Source organism: Lissotriton helveticus, chromosome 2_1, assembly GCF_964261635.1.
Source record: "Lissotriton helveticus chromosome 2_1, aLisHel1.1, whole genome shotgun sequence".
Classification (NCBI taxonomy): Eukaryota; Metazoa; Chordata; class Amphibia; order Caudata; family Salamandridae; genus Lissotriton; species Lissotriton helveticus.
In genome coordinates this window covers 1227224540-1227249523 of record NC_136059.1, presented here as the reverse complement: position 1 = coordinate 1227249523, position 24984 = coordinate 1227224540, and the positions used below count along the sequence as shown (strand labels likewise).

Genomic DNA, 24984 nt, shown 5'->3' with positions numbered 1-24984 from the left:
TAACGTGGGAATTTCAATGGTTTTGTACGAGTAAAATGTTCAGCTAACTATAACTGGTGTGAAACCTATGGTTTTTTCAATGAATTTCAAAGGTTTTTTAAATGCTAATTCCTAACTATAACGAGTGTGAAACCTACGGTTTTTTCAGTGAATTTCAAAGGTTTTTTAAATGCTAATTCCTAACTATAACGATTGTGAAACCTATGGTTTTTTCAGTGAATTTCATACTTTTTTTAAAAGCTAATTCATTTGTATATCGACTTTGTAACCTACGATTATTATTTTTTTGTTAGCTGTTTTTTACAACAATTAATTATATATTTTTTTTAAATAAAATAATTTGTTCAATGTGTATATATATTTTTTTTACATTTTTTCCTGGTGCACTCAGGGTGCGTGCACTGGTAAGCTCTCCCGAGAGCGCACCGAGAACGCTATTTCTGCGTTCGTAAAAAAAAATATGTATGAAAAGTAAATAATAATGGAAGACATTTAGTACCATACTTATAAAAGCAGTATTTTTGATTTACGAAATGAAAATGATTTTGCATTTCCGTAAAGCTATCAAAATGTCACTCGGGCGCGCCGCGTAAGCGCCCCCGGAAGCGCTCCGGTGCGCGCAGCGTAAGCGCGTCAAGTCATGTGACCTTAAAAAAACTCTTTTCATTGGTTGCTAACAGTTTTTTTTTACAAAGAATGAAATCCCCACCCATTTCCTTCACTTCTTCTTTCACTTTTGTGACTGCAAGACCTGTCTTTTTGCTATCGAATCTATCTTGGATTACCATGGCTGCCAGAGCATCCAGCAGTGAAGATGACACAGAGGGATTTATTGATGAAGAGGTTCCTCAGCCCAAGATAAAAGAACACTTCATATGGAAGTTTTTTTTCCATTCCAAATGATCAGAAACAAGTAAATGCTCCAAAGGTGGAGTGCAGGATTTGTCACACTGTCCTGTCACGGGGTGACCCCACCAAGAAATATTCATTTGGAAACTCCACTATGATTCGCCATGTCGAGAGGAGGCACCCCCAGAACTATGCCCGGGAGAGTGTCAGGGCTCTGGCACGAGAGGCTCCCAGTGATGGGGCCTCTACTTCAACCGGAGGACCAACTACATCAGTGAGGGGGCGATCACAAGAGCTGATTCCTAACATTCAGCCTGCTTTTAATAGAGGCGTTATTAAATGCAGAGATTGTGATCAGCTACTTTGCTATGGGGAACAAAGTGTTCTGCTCATGGTTCCAGCATTGGAGAACCATCGCTGCCGTTCCCAGCCCTAATTTTTTTTTTGCTCCTGTTGAGCAGTTTCCCATTCCCTGTTTTTGTTTTTGTTCAAAAAAAGGAAAAAAGAAGAAAAAAAAAGTTCTTTTCAGAACTACCTCCAATTCTCATCAAAGAGCTGCATTCTTAAAAAAATTAAAAAGAGTAAATGAAGTGGAGTGCATTGAGAGAGGAGAGGAAAATGAGTGAGAAAGCAAAGAAGGGGACGAGAGGAGAAGGGAAGTGAAGTAGGGGGATTGAAAGAAGGTGAGTGTGGGGAAGGAGAGTGAGGAGGAGGAGAGTGAACATGGGGAATGTGGATACGTGAAGAAAATGTAGTAAAGGAACGGGGGTGTGGAAGGGTAAGAAAAGAGCAGTGATGTTTAGGAAAGAGTGGAGATACAGACTGGATAAAGACAAGTGAGTGTGAGACCAGGTAAGTAAGGCAGTGAAGAAACAGAGAAAGTGAAAGAAAAAATAAGAGTAGAAGACTGAAGGCCTCATTTCTGCACCTGCCTCACAGCAGGCGTAAAACTGACTGGCCCCATGTGAAAGGATGCATTGCTGGGGTTGCGTCACTTTTGTAACACACTCCACACTCCAACGCATCACTTTTGTGCTTACAGATACGTCAGAAATACTGACGTATCTGTAACTCCTTGCGACATAATGCGTCATACATTAAATATGACGTATGAGTAGAAGACTGAAGGCCTCATTTATGAGGCCATGCATCACTTTTACGACACCGGTGTGTCACTTTTTGTGACGCACCAGTGGTGTAAAAATTGCACCTTGTTGAGTCATATTTACAAAGTGACACATCTACGTAGATGCGTCACTTTGTAAACCCCTGCGCCACATTATACCTACGTCAGGTGTAATGTATGCAAAAGGGGCGTATTGACGCAAGAAACGGTCGTAGAGGTGACGCAGTGAAATCTATGCGATTTCACTGCGTCACTTTTAGGACGCCGTTGCGTCAAAATCTTGCGCCTGCCTCACAGCAGGCGTAAGACTGATGCAGGCCCTTTCACATGGGGCTGACCCCATGTGAAAGGATGCATTGCTGGAGTTGTCACTTTTGTGACACACTCCAGCAATGCATCACTTTTGCGCTTACAGATATGTCAGAAATACAGACGTATCTGTAACTACTTGCGACATCATGCGTCATACATTAAATATGACGCATGAGTAGAAGACTGAAGGCCTCATTTATGAGGCCTCATTTAAGCGCTGCGAGGCCCCAGGGCAGTTATGCGCTATACAAATGCAATTTTTCATTTCATTTCATTTCATGAGGCCATGCGTCACTTTTACGCCACCGGTGCGTCACTTTTTGTGACGCACCAGTGCTGTAAAAAATACACCTTGTTGAGTCATATTTACAAAGTGACGCATCTAGGTAGATGCGTCACTTTGTAAACCCCTGCGCCACATTATACCTGCGCCAGCTGTAATGTATGCAAAGGGGTCGTATTGACATAAGGAAGGGTCGTAGAAGTGACGCAGTGACATCTAAGAGATTTCACGGCGTCACTTTTATGACGCTGTTGCGTCCAAATCTTGTGCCTGCCTCACAGCAGGCGTAAGACTGACGCAGGCCCTTTCACATGGGACTGGCCCCATGTGAAAGGATGCATTGCTGGAGTTGCATCATTTTTGTGACACATTCCAGCAATGCATCACTTTCCTCTAAACACTCTACAATATTTTTTTACTCAAATTTTTTACACTGTTTTTCCCCGTGGTGCGCTCAGGGTGCTCAGGGTGCGCACCCGGGAGCGCACCCAGCGCTTACCCCGCGGAAAAAATTTTTAAAAAAGTTTTTTTGCCCTTCAGGGTCCTTCTAGGCCCCCCTCAGAAAACCCAGGGGGTGTCTACTCTGCCCCCTTTTAATTATATCCCCCTTTCTTTTTTCACCTCTTGTGTCTCGATTCTACCGAGACACAAGATGGCGGACTCTCCGGACTGTTTAGAATGTTGACAGACACCCGACAGCCAATCAGCTTTCCACTCACGCACTCCCGTAGCGCGCCGGGTGCGCTCCCCGGTACGCGTACCCGTGAGCGCTCGGAGCGCGCCTATAGATATATATGTGTTTTTGAAGTTAATTTTCAAAAAAAACACTGGAGCAATTTTCAGCAAATATAGCAAAGGCACATCTGCGTACTAGTCCCTACAATTTTGCCAAGTTTGGTGTAATTCCGTTCAGCGGTTCGGGCTGTAAACTTGTCAGACCGTCCTATGGAAATTAACATGGGGAAAACACGTTTTGGGACCCCCCTTTTTTCTCAGCCCCCACTTCACGAATCCCCCCCGAAACTTCCAGGGAAGGAGCGGAGCGGATCTGGCCAGAATTTTGGAAAATTTCACACAAATTCCTCAACCGGCGCCAGAGTTATTCCCAATAGAATGTTGCGGATTTCCTATGGTAGCCAATCCTAACTATAACTACCTACTGGCGTCTGCCAGTAGGTTATATATATATATATATATATATATATATCTATATATATATATATATAGATATATATATATATATATATATATATATATATATATAGAGACAGACAGAGAGATATCCTACCCACCCCTCCACCCTAAATGTACCCTTACCAACCCTAAAATTACCCTTACCACCACCCAACCCTAAAATTACCCGTATCAGCCTTTACCACTGCCCACCCCAAACCCTGAAATGTGCAATACTACCCATCGCCACTACCCAACTCTACTAAACACCATATACTTAACCTACAATACTTACTGTGTGTAGTAAATGCACAAAAACTTGCGTGGGTGGTGAAGGCATTGAGTGGTAAAGCCAGCGTTCTAAAGGCTTGATTCCCTGCAATATAGAATATTTGGGAATGTAAACTAAGTCACAGCACAATGCTCCATTGGCACTCCTGCTTAGACTAAAAAGCAACACCTAATACATACAAAGTAAGAACAAAATATATATAATCTTCCTAATGGCAGAAGTGGGTAGCTTTACATGGCGCTTATTACTTCAGACATCCTAAAGCTTGCTAGCCCACGGAAGGGTGATTAACCCCTTGCACGCTGATGACGGAACCGCTCCGTCATCAGCTGCGGGTGCGCTGTGCTGATGACGGAGCGGTTCCGTCATGGCCCGCTCGCCGCTCATGCGCGGCGCGAATTCCGCGCCTGCGCTGAGCGTTCTATTGAGCGGGGCGGGCCATGACGGAACCGCTCCGTCACAAGCACAGCCCAACCGCGGCTGGTGACGGAGCGGTTCCGTCACCAGCATGCCGCGGCCGCCCCGCCCCCTTAGCACTGCGCCGGAATAGCCGCCGCAGTGAAGGGGTTAATACCTTTGTTTACCAATCTGTAATATGTAGCTGTGTTGTTTGTTAGTGGAAAGAGGCATGCCACACCGCTGTCCGCATTCTGCCTGCCTGTCTTTCTCAATTTTTCACTTTAAGGCTCATGTTTGTAAGCCTTTGAAGTTGTCGTAGATTGAAGAATACAGTTACGTTCGTTGATTACGTTTGTATGTTGCTGAAAACGAAAGAGTTGTTAGTGTTTTCATCATCAACGTTAGCTGTGATCGCTGGTTCCTTAAGTTCCCTGTTTTAATCAACGGTTGTATTTATGTGCGAAGATGCATTCTATCCCTGCCAGGGATGAACCCCATTGGTTAGAGTTCAAACTAGGGTCGTTTTCTCTAAATTTTGATACTTTCATATTTTGTTACATGTCTGCAGTGGCTCGCGTATAAATTCTCACCGTTAAAAAGCAACTAATTAATCACTGTTATTTCTTAGTTTGCTTTTGTGGTCCTGGAAAGGATTTCTGGGACTTCAACAGAACTGTTATGTTATGTTATGTTAATATCATTTATTTTGCGCACAGATGCTCCAGCTAAGGAGCGTCCTGGTGCAGTCCTGGCGCAACTGGGGTGCCTTTTCCTGCTCTACTTTGACAACTATAGGCCTCACCAAATTGGTCGACAGTGTGGGAATGGGAAAGTATTTTTTTTTTCTGAGGTAAATACTTACCCATCGATCCCGGTTAGATTTTTTTTAATTCAGCTCTATATTTCTTACCTGGATTTGAGGTACACAACCTCTATTACTGATCCAGTGACGTTTGCTTATTAGGAAACCAAGGCTTTTTACTTGTTCTTTGAGTCTTGGCTTTAAGGTCTTTATCGATTCTAGATCAGTTATTGTTTAACCCAAACATAAACTATGTTTACCACGATTATCTTGTGGGCATTAACTTGATGAAGGATCCAATTAGAGGCACTAAGGGTTTAAGAGAGAAGCTCACAGGCAGATAGATGGCCTTGTATACCAGTACAGTACTACATTGTCACTGTGTCTTTTAGGCCCTCGCCTAAAAACTCTGCAGCAGAAGCTGGACATTGTATGTGGTTTATAGGTGTGGATTACATCTTAAATTATGTGGTTCTTAGACGTGAAAAAATCTTGTGCTAGCAAGAGAATGTTGCTAATCATCTGAAATTGAATGTTTTCTGTAAAGAAAAAAAGATAAAGCGTTGAATAGAATTTTCAAATCAACCCTATGGAAGCCGCTACGTCATGCTGTTGCCTCCTATCCAGTTGCCTTTATAATTGACTAACTAACTCACACTGCAGGCGGCTGAAAGCAGTCCTTGCCAAGTGGTCATGTATTCACTGTAATCCATTTGCTGTCCACTTTGAGACGACAAAGCTTCACAGTTGAATCAGATTTAATTGTAAAAGAAGGTTAGCATTGAAGGGTTTCTCCGAAATGCTTTCAAGTGTTTCTAGGAATCTTGCAGCGAGACACTCGTGCCCTGTGCACTGCATGTTTGCTGAGAATGTGTGCACTCACAGAACCAACAGAGGACCAGAGAAGGCCTCTTCAGTGTTGCAGAAGAGGGTAGAAATCGGGTTTCAACTGGCTGTTCTGCAGCTGAAAGTATTTGGAGGTTTGTTGGTCTTAATCCTATGTGGTCACTGCTTAACTTGTCAAAACAAAAATAAATACATTATAAAATGAAAAAAATTCAATTGGTAAATGGAGATGCTCCTAATTGTTCTGTGGGTCCCATCGCTGATGCTAGCAAAGCCGGGGTTGCTGAATGTCAAGTTTACCTAGCATTGATTCCATCTCTTGCTTCGGTTTTCTGCCACACAATACTTCATCAATCTTTATCTCATTCTTGAAGGGTGATTTTCATCCTTGCTTTCTCCTTCTGTGACTGATTCGTAGCTTTTGATACTTCCTTTGTTATCCCTATTCTGCCTTCTCCCTTCGGGGTGGGACTGGAGCAGAAAGTAGTCCTGGGCACCAAAATAAAAGTGGCCCTTAATCGCGAATCAGATAGCTAAAAAAGTGGCCAACATTTGCTACTCAGGGCATTTTTTAATTTGTAAAGACAAACTGTATATGCATTGTGCAACATTTGAGTGATTCCATGCAATTGTGCTTACTGCAGGGTCTGTTTGTGGTAATACTGGGCAAACAAAACGGCCCACCAGACCATAAAACAGGGGCGCAAACTGCCAAGAAAGCGGAGCACACATTGACCTGTCCGACCAACCCTTCAGGCTGACTTACATTGCCCTATAGGCCATCCCGACCCTCTTGCCCTCTAGTTCAAAGTCCGATAAGTCCAGGTCCCCAAAAGTGAGTGGTGGTGCCTACCACTGGCACAAAATAAACACTGTCTATTAACTTTAATGTGATAAAAGGTCAGGAGCCCCAACTTCTAAAACATTTTCCCAATCTGCTTTAATACTACAGCTCCTCATGGGGCTGCTGCACTCCTTTCCTTTTCATCTGCTTTTGCGCCTTTGCATCTTGTGTGTCCTTTGAACGCGTTGACTGATTTTTGCCGCCATTGCCTCTTAACACTGACAACCCCAGTTTGCGTTACCCATCAAGTAATACTGTTTTTTGTACGTTTCTAAACGTTGAACTGTTTCTAGAGGTAAATAGTGTTAAAACAAAAAAGTTGAATCATGCAATAAGATCCCAGTGTACAAAATTCGCCATGTTTTTAAAACAAGCATTGGCAAAGCCAATTGGTCTTGCCTTTGCAACCTTTTGGCTTTGGAAATAGTTTTAAGCTACAATGCTGTGCCGCGTGGCTAAAGTTGAAAGAAAATAAAAAGCCTTTGACACAGGTGCAATGTTTTGAAGATGCGCACACCACACACGTGAGTGCCTATAAAATGAAGCAGATATTTTATTTTCTACTTTTTAGTTACAGATCCAAGTTGGATTGGTAACTAAACAGTAACTAAATGGAAAATAAAGCATGCAAAAGTATTTTTTTGTAAAAGCGGGCAAGATGACTTCCAGTTTGTTTTATGGGACCTACCATTTTGCTGTATCTTATCCTTCCATGTCGTGATGATGGCAATGGTGGGTGTGGCCCAGTTACACACCTAGCTACTAACATCTTCAGTTGTAGACCAAAGCCCTGTGCGTTTGCAAAGGCCCACCTACAGTCTCAGGATTCTGGGAACAATGCTTCCTACTGCTGTGGGAGGAACTGAAGGTCAAACTACGCCCGAGGTGGATAGAACGACCTAACGTAGGCTGTGAGAAGAAAGTTTATTGGCTCGCAGCATGCTGCGCGCGCCCTATAGTCTCAGAGGGCTGCCATGTTCACAGCACCGAGCAATATTGGAGAAATGGCGGAAAGCGTAGTGGGCTGGGAATCAAAAGCATGAGGCGGCCGTGTTGTAATTGCTCCTCCTGAGCTCATGCGTCAGTTTGGATAGTATTTGCATTAGATAATGAAGCATTCATCTCCCTGTCCTGTAGTATTCTGCGATGAAATCAAACGATGCAGTCTTTTGTCAGCAGAATTTTGTTATATCGCAGGGCCAGGTTTAATGGGGGGGGGGGGGGTAGAATAGGCGGGACTAGACTAGATGCCTGCAGATACCTCCTTTAATGTATGGATGGAGCGCAACTGGATGTTAAGAATTGGATTTGATTCAAATGTATATTTCTAGGCCTGATCACGTCCAGGAAATATGTCCTGAATAACTCATTCCAGCACACTTACAGTGTATTTTAAATATGTGAGTGTGCCATACTGCATGACAACCAAATTATTATTTGTATACCGGTATGCAAGACTATTTCCATGACCTAAAAAGCATCACTGCCTTTATTAGCTACACATTATGCAGTACTGAAACTGCCAGTATCCATATGCGAATAGGAGCTATTCCCACTTAAAGGTTTGGTGTTGCGTTGCATGCCTGACCCCAAAAAGGTCACTGAAGTCTCCACAAGTTTGTACCAATCTCGTGTGCAGTTTGTTAGCTTAATCTGAATACGTATTTTATTGTATTTATTTCCTCTTTCCTCTGGTGTGGTCAGATGTGGTTGACCCTTGCAAAACACTGAAAATAGTTATGTACCAAAAATGTAAATGCTTGGCGGTCTGTTGTATTATTTTTTTACCCTGATGCATCTTTTGCAAAGCATTATTTATTTCGCCTGTCTTTTGTAGGGTTCCATCTGGATTTGAAGGCATGAAGGAACAAGGGATCTGCAACAAGATAATGGCCAAACTGCTATCGGATTACGATAAATTTTTTGAATCCGACCTCATAGTTGAGAAGGAAGAATTCTGCAGAGAAATGCCTCGAATGATCACCGTGAAGGTCAGCAAGTATTTTATTTCACCTTTCATTTGGCGCTTTGAGATGTATTTGCTCAAGGAGGGGTATACGAAGGAGTTTTGTAATAGGTTGCAAACGATGGCCTGATCAGAAAGAAGCACGTTCTACAAAGGCTCTTGCATTGACGTGGAGTTCACTCATCGGAGTACAGTTAATGTGTTTCCAAACCTTCTTTGCCCTGTGTCCAGTCCTGCCAAGTACCCCGCATCAGGCGTTAGACTAACGCATTTCAGTGTGGTGCTCCGCATCACCGCACTGAAATGCATTGTCACGCATAATACATAGTCTCAGCTGTGCACAGAAGCACTGCAAAATAGTGTGTTTGTGGCAGCTGGCAGCGTGCTCCTGTGGCCTGCTCGGGTTGCTTCCACAGGCTTGGAGTGCTTCCAGCAGCTGAGCATGCTCCCAATGCTGCTTCAATGTATCTGAGATTTCCGCAGCGCCACGGAGCTCTGTCTGAGTCAGACAGACTGACGTCAGGGCCCAGCTGGGTAGTGCGCAAAAGCTACTACCGAGACAGCCAGTGCCTGCCGTAGTTAAGTTATGTGTGGCAACTTGGCCGCGGCGATGCATGGGGAAGTTACATCACGTCCTGCTGCCAGGGCACACACATGTAGTTACATTTTGCAATTAACTTGGAGGTCGAGGCCGGCTGCCCCACTGGGTTGCGGGTGGCGCCGGAATCATGGTGCTGGGTTGCCTCGCAGCACCACTAATGCATAGCTGTCAAGGTTTCAGATTGCTTATGTGTGACATTTTCATCATTTCAGTGAAATTATGAGTGTCATTCAACGACAACGACACTTTCTTGTGAGCAAAATTAAGCAATAAAGATGTAAAAAAAGGCTTTGGCACTTGCCCCTCTCAACCATACACTCTGTGTCAGACCTTTCAAGGCTCCAATTTTTACCTGCTTCAGACTAACAGTGTGCATCATCTAGTGGTCTCTGTCGCACATGGGACATTGGAGCAGTAGAATACAGACGTCACTATCCACCACTATCCACCACTTTATTGCTTGATTTTGCTTGCGAGAAAGTGTCACTCATAGTCCTTGAATGTCACTCATAATTCCACTGAAATTATGAAAATGTCACACAAAAGCAATCTGAAACCTTGGCAGCTATGTGTGTCTTTTAATGAGCCAAACATCTCAAGTTTCGCACTCTTGGGAGAAGGATTTGTGTCTGCGAGGATTGTGGAGTGTGTCCTTGGAATTTGTAAACCTGGTTACGTACAGTAACCAAGTCATATCGAAATGTTCTACAGAGTCTTTCTCAGTTATACGTTGTGCTTATTAATTGAGGAGGTGTGATCTGAGAGAGTGATTGAACCGCTGTTATTTTATGTGTGCCCGCGTGCGGTAATGTAAACATGCTTGTAGCCATAAAAAACTGCATTGTGGCAGAACCGATACAAGCAATTGTTTGCATGCTGTGGCTGCAACAAACAATCAGAGCACTGAGAGCTAGTCCCGAGTTCACTAGAACTGATTCAGAAACAGAAAAGTCACAAAAGAATTTAACATCAAGTGTCTCGAGCTGTAATTGTCGGATTTCCCAAAATCAGTGCCCGTGTTTGCTGTTTGATAATAGTCTGCTGGTTGACTCCGCTTATTCCAGTTCATCCCATTGTGACAGGGACACTCGGGCACTCTCTCAGACCTGAAATGTGCCTGCCACACCAGATACTTGAACATTCAGGAAAAGGAGACATCCACAGCTAATCATTCTTACTTTCCCGATTTCCATAATTCTTGTTAGTCTTTCCAGGTATGTTTTGGTAGTAACTAGCAGCCCCCTTGAAAAATCCTTACAGTGGCATGTGGTGGTTTAGACATGTAAAATCAACAGTTGAGTAGAGATATGTTTGTGGTTTTCAGTCGTCCATGCGTTGTAGCAAACGTGTTCAAAATATAACACCATCAAGGCACCTCTCCCCACTTCCCCCAAGCTGCAAAAAAAATGTTACATGTTTAAAACGCATTTTTTTCTTTTTATAGTTTACTTGAAACATGCATAAAGTTGTGTGTGTGTAAATATATATATATATATATATATATATATATATATATATATATATATATATATTCAAGCTCCAATCTCCTATCCCCATACCCAGCCGGGTTGGGAAACCAAGAAACAGCACTCCCGGGCTCAGAAAGGTGCAGCAAACGTGTTTCGGGACAGCGTCCCTTCGTCAGTGGTTCAACAGTGTAAACTACGCAGCGCCATTTTTTTAAATCCACAATGGGTCATGGAAATAAACGGTGGACTCATAACCTTATTCAATGAGGTAGCGCCATCTTAGAGTGTTCAAAGACGGTCATAAAGTCAATAACAGCATGCATTATTCAAACATAGTTATCAGCTGTTTTCTAAAGGATTTCTTTGAACAAATGACACCTTCCGAGCCGTGAATCGGCTAAGACCGCCCCTGCACTTATTTCCTCATGAATTATCTATGTTTACGGGGGTGTTCTCATGATTAGGCTCAGCTGTGAAACTACTTTGTTATACGTCAAAAATTGACAGATATGGTTCTAACCCATATCAGTTAAGGAGACATCCTCCATAAGGTAATCTTGCCGTGGATCGGCAATTGCAGCCAAACGGCTGCATCAAGTTGCACTCGCTTCGTCCCTCTCATTAGACACCCCTCCTACATACAGTTGAAATTCAGAATTCAACAGACATAAAAAAAAACATCATCCACAACAAATTCAGTATCTTCGTACTCTTGCTGGTACCATCATTATACAATTTATAGTTTAAGATTCACCAATGTCACAATACCCAGGTCATTCAATGTGCAGTTTTTTATGAAAGCAGATAACTCATCCTAGATGAGTTGCCATTTCCTCTTCCATATTAAGACCTCCTGGTGCCTTAGTTTCGAGATCAATGATATAACGTGATTCGAGTCTCCTGAGAGTTAAGAGTCTATTCCCTCCTCTTGCACTTTCTGGGACGCAATCCAAACAGAAAAATCTCAATAGATCCCTATTGCTATTATGTTTAATTGCAAAGTGACGGGCAACAGGGTAGGTGAAGTCCTTGTTCATAATAGCTCTCATGTGTTCTAACACTCTTAGTTTCACGGAATTGATCGTGCTGCCCACGTATCTTAGTTGGCAGGGACACATAAGGCAATATACAGCATGGTCTGTCAGAGAGGTCATAAACTTGTTAATCTTTCTTCCACTATGACACCCTCTCACATGGTAGGACAGTGTGCGTTTGCTAAAGGCACAAGCTTTACATCTCCCGCATGGGAATAAGCCCCTTGCATCCTTTAGTGTGCCTTTGACGTTCCGTATGGGTTCCAAATGGCTATGGACCATTTCATCTTTTAAGGATCTGGCTTTCCTAAAAGTGAGTTGTGGAGTCAAAGGTATGTCTGGCCCCACTATGTGGTCGGTTTTTAGAATGTGCCAGTGTTTAGTCATAATTGCCCTGAGTTTAGCAGAATCTGCCGAGTAAGTAGTGACCATGCGAAATTTCCCTTCAGCAGTGGATTTTACTTTCTTTGTGAACAGAGTGTTACGTGGCAATTTCTTTACACGGCTTAGGGTGTCTAGTAAAAGATTCAGTTTGTAACTCCTCTCCACGAATCTATCTATACTGTCAGAGGCCGCTGAGTTGAAGTCTTCCTCATGGGTACAATTCCGTTTTAACCTGAGGAATTCCCCATAGGGGATGCTGTTGATCAGTTTGCGGGGGTGACTGCTAGTTGCAAAAAGGACACTATTACCCGCCGTGGGCTTGCGGTAAAGGGAAGTGGAAACTTTTCCATCCTTTACAGTTACCTGCAAGTCCAAGTAGTTAACCTGAATGTCACTTACATCCCAGAAAATTTGAGATTACAGACATTTTGATTAAGCAGCTCGATATAATCTTTTACTTCATTGATGGACCCATTCCATATCAGGAACAGGTCATCGATGTACCTATACCAGGTCACCACTTTGTTGTTCCATGTGGCGTTTGCGGGACCCCAGGCTTCCTGCTCCTCCCACCAGCCCACGAATAAATTTACGTAGCTGGGGGCGAAGCAGGAACCCATCGCAGTCCCCGACTGTTGCCTATATAAGACCTCCTGGAAAAGAAAAATGTTATTATGTAAGCAGAAGCTAACGTGTTCAAAATATAACACCATCAAGGCACCTCTCCCCACTTCCCCCAAGCTGCAAAAAAAATGTTACATGTTTAAAACGCATTTTTTTCTTTTTATAGTTTACTTGAAACATGCATAAAGTTGTGTGTGTGTATATATATATATATATATATATATATATATATATATATATATATATATATACATACATACATATATATATATATATATATATATATATATATATATATATATATATATATATATATATATATAGAGAGAGATATATGTATTTTGGGTCTTTCAATTGAGAAACTGTTAAATAAAACAGTTTTGCCATCAATTTAGAGGATCCACTGCATTGTAATTAGAGGTGGGCAGAACTCGCGGAGTACACTCCTTGGAATTCTGTGGAGTTATATAAAAACTCTGCAAGATTCTGTGGAGTTCCGCGAGCGGAGTAATTCGCCTCAATGTGCTGCTTGTGCTGATTTTTAGCGCCAGGAGTTTGTTTCATGCTGTAAAATCATCACAAACTATACCATGCGGTGCGCCAGAGGGCGCTGCTTCTTTCTGACGTTTGAGTAGATTTTCTACTTGAGCAGCAGCTTTCTCAACGTGAAGGGTAGGGACCTGCTGCGACTGCCTGTGTTGAGAAATCTCACCGGAAAGTGTTCTAGCTTTCGATATTCTCTCTTGACCGCTTAATGTTTGGCGAGCCACCTGTGAGAAAAAACTCTACCAGACGGCGGTTGGCGAAGTTTTTTCAGAACTATGTGCAGTGGCCAAGACTCCGCAACCTCCACTGGCGGAGTGGAGATAGTCGCCCTCCCCTAATTGTAATGTTCAGGCGACCAGGGAGCTCAATAGCTTGGAACGCTGGAAAGCGGGTGTTAGCCCACATTTCTTTTTTTTTTTTAGCTTTATTTTTCACATTTTTTGTTTAGCTGCTGTTTCCTACTTGGAGGGTGCTTTGCTTTCATTGGAGCCCTTGGCACCCCTGGTAAACCTCTGATCATTGAATTGAAATATGATTTAATTGCTAATTTTTCAGCTTGGGGCTGGTAAAGGACAACGTTGAGAGGTTTCAGAGGTGAACTACAATATAAAATGTGAGTGAAGAGCTTAGGTTCTGTATACTCACTGCTGTAATAGTATTTCAAGAAGCCTTTGAAAATAATTACCAACAGTATTTAAGACCAGCTTACTGTCAATGGAGAAAATATATCCCTGATGGGGTTCTTCTTTAGCCCCCCTTTATTATCCTTTGGCGGACCTATCTAACGCATTTTTCTTTTTCTTTTCCTTAGGTCACCCATCATTCGGGACTGCATTAGAGAGGTTGGCATCTGTCCATATTAGGCTGTGTTTATAGGCCTGTCAGGTAGTAGGGTATTAATGTGAGATTGAGATACACGTATTAACTTAATAAAGGCTATCTAGTTAGCAGAAACAGCCAGCAATTCCGCAAAGATATGCAAGTTAAGTTTAAGTAGTACCCACATTTCTAAAGTAAAGAACACAACAAAAATTCATTAAAAAAAAATAGAGAAAAATTACATGAGCAAAATGGCACCAATCACAATAGGTTAAAAAGAAACTGCGATATAAAATGTCAAAGTTTTAAGCCAAAAAGCGCCAAGAAAAATATAAAGAGACATTCAAAAGTCACTGTTTGCAGTTGACCCTGACCTATGAGTGATTTCAGGCTGAGCGTGATGTAGTGAAGGTCAGATACCCGATGTGGGCTGTCCTAGTCAAAGTTTTATTTTCATGCTTAGTCTTTCCAGTGGAAGTCAAGGGAAGATCTAAGACTATGTCTAGCGAGGATCCCTCAAAGTCAGGTACATCATTGTCGAGCTCCCAATGAAACTGTTGATTTTGGCGCCAACAGCTCGGAGCAAGACAAACCTGGATTTTCTAGTCACTAGGGTCACCTTGCGGGTCTGATAGATTTGCTGCCTCTCCCCAAGGTTTTACTTTTGGACATAGTCTCTTTGTCAGAAGCCAGAATCCTTCATTGGGGCAAGGCTTGAAGCAGTAGCCAGGCAGGTCTCTACAAGACCTGATACCTTTGCCGTGAGATCCTTCTGAAACAGTTTTCATCTCTGCAAAAAGCTCCAAGTGGAACAAACTTGCTTTTCTTGCCCTCCCCCGGGATATGACCTTCCTGTGAAAGTCTCAGCACCACGTCCCAGTCCTCTTGGGTGGTAAAAAGAACTAACACCTAGATTCATCAAAGTCCGTTTTGCAAGTCTGTAATAGCGATTCATAAGGAATCGCTATTAAGGACTTGCAAAACGGGATTCATGTAGGAATTGCAAAAAATATTGCGATACCTACATCTTCCTTATTTGCGATTAGCAAATTGCTAATCGCAAATAAGGAATAACTTCCCATTCATTCCTATGGGCCTACAGGCCCATAGGAATGAATGGGGAGTTATTCCTTATTTGCGATTAGCAATTTGCTAATCGCAAATAAGGATGCGATTTCAAGGGTGCCAGGGGTGTCCAAAGGACACCCTGTAGCACCCCTGAAATGCAAATTTACACAGGTGTTGCGCACCAACATGTCCAAAGGACGTGTGTGTGTAACATGCAACTGAGAAAAATGCACTAAAGTGCTTTTTTCTATTTTTTCGCTATTTACCACGAAGTCAGACTTCGTGGTAAATAGCGGCCAAATATTGTGAATTCGCTATTTAAAATTGGTTAATGAATTGCATTTAAGGAATCTCAAATAGAGATTCCTTACATACAATTCCTCGCAAATATGCGATTTCGCAAATATCGATTTTTGCATTTGGGATGATGAATCCCAAATGCAAAAATTGCGCTCGCCTTTGCGAGCCGATTCTTCTTTCATGAATCTACCTGTAAGTCACAGTTTTCTTCAGGTGCATAGAATGCTCCTTCTACTCATGCAGCCCCAACTCCCCAGGGCAGGCTTCTGTGCACCAGGTCTCTCTAAAGCCAGGTCTCCTAGAAGGTCTAGTTCTCTGTGGTCATCAGGGCCGTCTTGGAAGCAGATGTCATTCTGCTCTTCATGTCCCTGAAGCAGGCAAACAGGAGGCCAACTGCTTAACCTTTGGAGAGCAGTTCCAGTCCTGTGTGTAAGCAGGATTCAGGAGTCCTTCAGTGTGTTTTCCAGCAGGCACCAGAAGCCTTCTTCCTGCAGGGTCATCTTGCTCAAAGATCAAAACCTGGCTGTTTCCCAAGTAACCTCCTGCTAGGTCACGCCCTGCCTGATACTTGTTTGCCCTATGGGCCAGTTAGCGCCAGGATGCCTGCAAGGTGACAGTGCGCTTTATAAGCTAAATAAATAAATTAAATAAATAAAATCTTCTTTGTGTTGAAAATTCACAGTCCAGGAATATTCTGAGAAGGTGGTAGTGGCTGAGTTGCCATGTTTATCCTGTGCACTAGACTTTGCATGGATAAATTCTGCTACCCAATTCTAACTAAATCTGTTCTCTCAGTCATCCCACCTTCTTATGCAGCACTTCCTCTTTGCCTTACTGTAAAATTACAGAGGACGCTCTATTGCAATATTGCAGAACCCTTCTGCCACCAGCAGGTCTGCCTTCAGCTCTTTGACCACTTCCTCCATTTACTTGAGCTCTCTTTCCACCTGACAGGGTCCAAACTGTTTCTCCCCCAACTGTGACTCAAACTTGGCTGTTTGGCAGGGTCCTAGGAATGAAAAGGAGAAGCCATCTGTGGCATCTTTGAGTCAAAAGAGATATTGCTTACCCTGCCCTTTGTTCCGCAGTTTTTCTGTCCACTCACAAATAGATATTCCATGCTAATTAGGCTCAGAGGCAGGCTATTGTTCTCTGAGCCAGACTTATCTGTCTCAGCCAAGGATGTATGTTCCAGCTCTGGTGGAGCTAAGTGGGTGAAATGCTTTTAGGCCAGTTTTGGCTCAGAAGTACAAAGTTAATATTTATAAAGTTACTTTTCCTCTTAAGTTATCAAAAATGTGATATCACCGTTACCACCGTCTTCTAACATTTTCGCATGCAGATATAGGAAATAAATAAATCTAGCTGGCCCTACACAGTGAAATAGCTTTTGGGTTTCATTTCACTGTGAGAGCACACTAACTCCAGTATGTAATATGCACTATTTTATATATTAACTCCCAGTGGACTTGCAATGCACACTTTAGTGGTGTCTTAAAAATACAAGAAAAATAGGCTTTTCCTACATGGCAAAGGCACGTTCACTGCTGTGTCACTGCAGTGCATTTAAACTGCAGCCCAGACATTGTACAGTGATGCTCCTGGCAAACATTTATTTTTGGTCATATACGTGGGTACTATGAATACACACTGTATCCCACTTCTGATATTTAACTTGCACTTCCTGCACCATCTACAATAGTCTGAAAGAAGAGATCAGTAGACCAAAAGGGTGACTCCAATTTTACCAATAGCTGTTTGGGGCCAGAGTACACACAATGGATGCACACTATCAGTGTCACAGACTCTTAATACCAGCATAAATTGGATCCAGTAAAAGGTGCAACATTTGGGGTGACATGTAGAAAAAGTGAGTTTGGTTCAATGCCCATAGACCCTTTTAGACCACAAACTTCTGCCTTGTTATGTGTGTAATACGCTTAATTCAGGCACTACATGAGTTAATGAAACAAGAAGGGGTATGCAGTTCCTCTCTGGGTCACCATGGGGGTAAGTAGAGAGAGGTACAATGTGAAAACCACGTGTAAGACAATGTAGTCCTAGAAGTAATTAGATAGGAGGGGAGTTGGCCTAACGGCTAAGGCGCTCGACCTTGGACCTGGGGATCTGGGTTCGAGTCTTGGGAACGACGCCAAACATCCGGTGATTTTGGGCAAATCACTTAATCTCCCCGTGCCTAACAAAAAGGAATGTGTGTCCTCATGTAACGTAACTGGTGCTATGTAAAGCGCTCCGATACCTGGTTCAGTTCGGGTCAAGTTCGCGCTATATAAAACTGCAAAAAACAAAAAAAATGCCGCCTTTCGGAACTTATTGGGTGCCCGTGGAGTATTGCAGCGCCGACCCGACGAGGAGCAGACCCAACGATGAAGCATGACCGCTAGCTGGCTAGGTGTGTGAGGGCCCTTGTTCTGAAAGGAGGCATTCCCCTCCTATCTAATTACTTCTAGGACTACATTGTCTTACAAGTCGTTTTCACATTGTACCTCTATCTACTTACCTCCATGGTGACCCAGCGGGAAACTGCATATCCCATCTTGTGTTATTACTTGGGCACGTATGCTAGACCTGACCAAAAGCCCTAATGCGATTCCCTCCTTTTTGATTAATACTACGTGAGTTAAATCTGAGACTCCATGGAATCTATATTGACCAAAAAAGATGAGAGTATCCTGTTTTTTCTCCATCATGGGAGGCATACGCTTTAAACTTTTGGGTTACTTACAAACACTGGGAAAGGCAAATTGGTCTTTAGGAAAAAAATGTAGGCATGTGAGGGTCAAAATAGGTTATTTCATCGCTAGAATCATGGCAGTGAACAGCAACCCTACAATAAGATATGATAGATCCTCAAATGTGTAGTTTGTTCTCACAACACCCATCTGTGGCAAAGGATATGGTGCAGCATTTTTTTTTTCTTTGAGCACTTGTGTGAGGCCGGGCAGGGTAATTTGCCTCATCTTCCCAAGTGGGGAAAAAACCTGGGACTAAAGCATGCTGACCATTATGAAGTCTGAGATGGCATTGCGTTTGTAAAGAAGCTCTTTGGAATATCTAGATAACATCTAAAGAAACCTGTTTTAGTACAGATTTGAAATATGAACCATAATTAGACAGACCCAAGATCTTGAGAACATATTAAACATTTCTCATTATTTGATGCAGGAGTACAGATACATTCTATATATGAAATCAGCAATGAGATCTGTAAAATGAGAAGTTCTAGATACTCACTCTGGAATCTACAAGTCTTTCATTGAAAAGTGAGATTTCTATTCTCAATTGATCGCAAGTATACTTATTTCTAAATCATATTTTCATAGTTCACATGCAATATCTCATTTCTGTGGCCTAGGGTTGCCTTGTTTCAACCATTCTTCTTCACTACAATTACATTCTTTAATGTCCCTTTATTGAATAAGAGGGAGACTGCGCATAAAGGCTTATATTGTTAGGCAGCCTATTCAGACTCCAGTATTCAAGAAAACCAGGGAAGATCTGGTATATGTTGCTATATTATGCATGATAGAGTTGTCAGTACTCACTCTCTGTATTTATTGCAAAATGATTTACCTGCCTTTGCCCCTTATTTATCTTTACCACCTATATGTTTCCGAGAGCTGTCTAAAGTACTCTTGACATTTTCTGAGCAGTTATTTTTTATTGAATACAAATAGTTTTCCATTTTGATCTTTTGAAAGATGAGTTGCTCCAAGCAAGAAGTGTGCCAATTTGCAATCAGTGCACCTCATAAAGATGACACAGCCGTTGAGTTACACATTTCCAGTAAGGAGTAGGTTATAATTTGCCTGTCTACTTTAAAGTATGCCTCTTTGTTGGGACAAATGTCTTTTATGTTACATCAAAAGAGAACCCACTTGGTTTAAGTAATGGTCGATAGGGATTTTCCCCATGAGTCGGGGTAATGATTCTTTCCTTCATTTTGTACAGAGGTTGTTTTTAGGTGTGTCCAAATCTGCGCTGGGGTTGCCTGTGTTCCCTTCTGGAGTGGGCGTCTCCTGGCAGTTTGGTGTGTATTGTTCCCCTGAAGAGCATGATCAGTACTAATTTAAATTGCCTAAGGACGGCTTCTGCATAGTTTGGTACGGTGAGCTAAAAACAATGAGTCGGAATACTTTCCAGTATAATTTTCAGTGATAAGTGTATTGGCGAGCTTTCCTCCCATTAGCTTTTGAGTGTTTAACTCTATACTTCCGGTATATTTTACCTGCAGTTAAAGACTACACTGTCACAACCTCTGATTTCAGAATATGGGAAATTGTTATACTCCAAAAGCGTTTAATAATACAATTAACCATTATTAGGACTCAGAAATCCAGTCATAATAAAGAAACCAATTTAATTAGATTTTTTTAAAGTACAAGTACCTGCAGATAACATATGTTGATCAACGGGGGCATAAAGCAATAAGAACATTATTTGAGCTTTTTTAAGTGAATAGCTGCAGTTTTGGGTTTAGTGATTTGCTGCATTTTGTTTTGATGGTTGTTTTTTCCTAATTATGTTTCTTTAGTCTATTACATCCACGCTACAGTCTTTGTATGACTACTTCAGAACTCCTGCAAAACAATCTCGCTACCTAATATCTGCCATAATGTGGTTTTGTGGCGGGTTATGTAGGCCGATGCCTCTCTAACATTAAAACGAGAGAATGAGTAGATGTATTCCATCACCCACTTTGCTTTACTGTCTTTTTAGTGATACGTTGTTAATTGACGTAAATGCTCAACTGGTTTGCCATTACATTTGTCTCACACGCATGCCATTTCTGCAACGTCTGTCAAGTCCTTCATCAATGTGTCTCAGAAAAGTGGACCTGTCTTGAGTGTTGGGCATTTGTCAGTTACCCCATCCTGTGCTTCTTGTTCATGGCGTAAATATGGAGCCATTTTATTCCAAGACCCTGCACCATCCACCTACTGGATGCACATTCCGTACAGAGGAAGTAGTCAGGAATCCCAGTTAAGGCTGGCCGTACATAAAACACATAGAATAGAGGTCCTAGCAGCATTTTACATCCAGTTTAATTGCTCTATGTTGCGACTGTCATATTCAGTCATTAAATGTAAACGTTTGGTTTCATGTTGCGTTCAGCTATTATAAAAAAATATTGTGTTAATTGTATGTGTTCCCTCGTTTTCATGTTAAATTGAGAACACTTTATTTTTCCTCCTTTTTGTAGGAAGCCGCACCAGATGTTCAGTGCGACCCCTTCATTTTTACTTGTGATGTAGAATCTGATACATCAAAACCATCCCCAAGGAGAAGAAAGGTAAGCTCTCCTCCTCACTTGGAGCCCTTTTCCCTTGCCTGCCGGAACGGCTTCAAAACATGGTTTCACAACAGGTTTGTTGCACCATTTTAAGTTACAATTTTAAAAGTGCTTTGTCCTGCATTGTAGGGCTTTCATTAATTCTCATCAACCTTAAAACACTTCCCTGCTGTATTTGGGGAACCAAGAGCACTTTTCCCCCACAAATTATTCGCAAAATGGGTGTGCAGATGTAAAATGTGCACTGTCAACAAGCATTGGGAAAGCTAATAGGTCTCGCTTATGCAAGAGCTATTGGTTTTGGCAGTGTGTTTTAGCTATGTTGTACACCAGCGTGGCTGCTTTCTAGCATGGCTAAAGGTTTGTGGCGTATAGTGGTGTAGAGTGCAGTGGCATAGAGTACTCAGAGTAGAGTGCAGTGGCACAGCGTACAGTGCAGTGATGTAGGTGGAACGGAGTTGCGCTAATGTCCCTTTATTGAATAAGAGGGAGAATGCGCATAAAGGCTTATATTGTTAGGCAGCCTATTCAGACTCCAGTATTCAAGAAAACCAGTGAAGATCTGGTATATTTTGCTATATTATGCATGATAGAGTTTTCAGTACTCACTCTCTGTATTTATTGCAAAATGATTTACCTGCCTTCGCCCCTTATTTATCTTTACCACCTATATGTTTCCGAGAGCTGTCTAAAGCACACTTGACATTTTCTGAGCAGTTATTTTTTATTGAATACAAATAGTTTTCCATTTTGATCTTTTGTAAGATGAGTTGCTCCAAGCAAGAAGTGTGCCAATTTGCAATCAGTGCACCTCATAAAGATGACACAGCCGTTGAGTTACACATTTCCAGTAAGGAGTAGGTTATAATTTGCCTGTCTACTTTAAAGTATGCCTCTTTGTTGGGACAAATGTATTTTATGTTACATCAAAAGAGAACCCACTTGGTTTAAGTAATGGTCGATAGGGATGTTCCCCATGAGTCGGGGTAATGATTCTTTCCTTCATTTTGTACAGAGGTTGTTTTTAGGTGTGTCCAAATCTGCGCTGGGGTTGCCTGTGTTCCCTTCTGGAGTGGGCGTCTCCTGGCAGTTTGGTGTGTATTGTTCCCCTGAAGAGCATGATCAGTGCTAATTTAAATTGCCTAAGGACGGCTTCTGCATAGTTTGGTACGGTGAGCTAAAAACAATGAGTCGGAATACTTTCCAGAGTAATTTTCAGTGATAAGTGTATTTGCGAGCTTTCCTCCCATTAGCTTTTGAGTGTTTAACTCTATACTTCCGGTATATTTTACCTGCAGTTAAAGACTACACTGTCACAACCTCTGATTTCAGAATATGGGAAATTGTTATACTCCAAAAGCGTTTAATAATACAATTAACCATTATTAGGACTCAGAAATCCAGTCATAATAAAGAAACCAATTTAATTTGATTTTTAAAAAGTACAAGTACCTGCAGATAACATGTGTTGATCAACGGGGGCATAAAGCACTAAGAAAATTATTTGAGCTTTTTTAAGTGAATAGCTGCAGTTTTGGGTTTAGTGATTTGCTGCATTTTGTTTTGATGGTTGTTTTTTCCTAATTATATTTCTTTAATCTATTACATCCACGCTACAGTCTTTGTATGACTACTTCAGAACTCCTGCAAAACAATCTCGCTACCTAATATCTGCCATAATGTGGTTTTGTGGCGGGTTAAGTAGGCCGATGCCTCTCTAACATTAAAACAAGAGAATGAGTAGATGTATTCCATCACCCACTTTGCTTTACTGTCTTTTTAGTGATACGTTGTTAATTGACGTAAATGCTCAACTGGTTTGCCACTACATTTGTCTCACACGCATGCCATTTCTGCAACGTCTGTCAAGTCCTTCATCAATGTGTCTCAGAAAAGTGGACCTGTCTTGAGTGTTGGGCATTTGTCAGTTACCCCATCCTGTGCTCCTTGTTCATGGCGTAAATATGGAGCCATTTTATTCCAAGACCCTGCACCATCCACCTACTGGATGCACATTCCGTACAGAGGAAGTAAACAGGAATCCCAGTTAAGGCTGGCCGTACATAAAACACATAGAATAGAGGTCCTAGCAGCATTTGACATCCAGTTTAATTGCTCTATGTTGGGTCTGTCATACTCAGTCATTAAATGTAAACGTTTGGTTTCATGTTGCGTTCAGCTATTATAAAAAATATTGTGTTAATTGTATGTGTTCTCTCGTTTTCATGTTAAATTGAGAACACTTTATTTTTCCTCCTTTTTGTAGGAAGCCGCACCAGATGTTCAGTGCGACCCCTTCATTTTTACTTGTGATGTAGAATCTGATACATCAAAACCATCCCCAAGGAGAAGAAAGGTAAGCTCTCCTCCTCACTTGGAGCCCTTTTCCCTTGCCTGCCGGAACGGCTTCAAAACATGGTTTCACAACAGGTTTGTTGCACCATTTTAAGTTACAATTTTAAAAGTGCTTTGTCCTGCATTGTAGGGCTTGCCTTAATTCTCATCAACCTTAATACACTTCCCTGCTGTATTTGGGGAACCAAGAGCACTTTTCCCCCACAAATTATTCCCAAAATGGGTGTGCAGATGTAAAATGTGCACTGTAAACAAGCATTGGGAAAGCTAATAGGTCTCGCTTATGCAAGAGCTATTGGTTTTGGCAGTGTGTTTTAGCTATGTTGTACACCACCGTGGCTGCTGTCTAGCATGGCTAAAGGTTTGTGGCGTATAGTGGTGTAGAGTGGAGTGGCATAGAGTACTGCAGAGTAGAGTGCAGTGGCACCGCGTAGAGTGCAGTGATGTAGGTGGAACGGAGTTGCGCTAATGTCCCTTTATTGAATAAGAGGGAGAATGCGCATAAAGGCTTATATTGTTAGGCAGCCTATTCAGACTCCAGTATTCAAGAAAACCAGGGAAGATCTGGTATATTTTGCTATATTATGCATGATAGAGTTTTCAGTACTCACTCTCTGTATTTATTGCAAAATGATTTACCTGCCTTCGCCCCTTATTTATCTTTACCACCCATATGTTTCCGAGAGCTGTCTAAAGCACTCTTGACATTTTCTGAGCAGTTATTTTTTATTGAATACAAATAGTTTTCCATTTTGATCTTTTGAAAGATGAGTTGCTCCAAGCAAGAAGTGTGCCAATTTGTAATCAGTGCACCTCATAAAGATGACACAGCCGTTGAGTTACACATTTCCAGTAAGGAGTAGTTTATAATTTGCCTGTCTACTTTAAAGTATGCCTCTTTGTTAGGACAAATGTATTTTATGTTACATAAAAATAGAAAACCCACTTGGTTTAAGTAATGGTCGATAGGGATTTTCCCCATGAGTCTGGGTAATGATTCTTTCCTTCATTTTGTACAGAGGTTGTTTTTAGGTGTGTCCAAATCTGCTCTGGGGTTGCCTGTGTTCCCTTCTGGAGTGGGCGTCTCCTGGCAGTTTGGTGAAGAGCTTGATCAGTACTGATTTAAATTGCCTAAGGACGGCTTCTGCATAGTTTGGCACGGTGGGCTAAAAACAATGAGTTGGAATACTTTCCAGAGTAATTTCCAGTGATAAGAGTATTTGCGAGCTTTCCTCCCATTAGCTTTTGAGTGTTTAACTCTATACTTCCGGCGTATTATACCTGCAGTTAAAGACTACAGTGTCACAACCTCTGATTTCAGAATTTGGGAAATTGTTATACTCCAAAAGCGATCAATAATACGATTAACCATTATTAGGACTCAGAAATCCAGTCATAATAAAGAAACCAATTTCATTTGATTTTTAAAAAGTACAAGTACCTGCAGATAACATATGTTGATCAACGGGGGCATAAAGCACTAAGAAAATTATTTGAGCTTTTTTAAGCTGCAGTTTTGGGTTTAGTGATTTTCTGCATTTTGTTTTGATGGTTGTTTTTTCTTAATTATGTTTCTTT

General features: G+C 41.8%; 1 protein-coding gene across 3 annotated transcripts in view; it reads left to right on the top strand.

Moving 5' to 3' along the window:
* The window catches only part of FAM13A (family with sequence similarity 13 member A), a 906414-nt gene that overhangs the window by 363641 nt on the left and 517789 nt on the right, over window positions 1-24984 (top strand). For all 3 annotated transcript variants that reach the window (XM_078676111.1, XM_078676110.1, XM_078676109.1), the window contains 3 exons: window positions 8764-8917; window positions 20962-21051; window positions 23318-23407. In XM_078676111.1, coding sequence (XP_078532237.1) covers window positions 8764-8917; window positions 20962-21051; window positions 23318-23407 — 334 coding nt within the window. The remainder of the gene's footprint in view (window positions 1-8763; window positions 8918-20961; window positions 21052-23317; window positions 23408-24984) is intronic.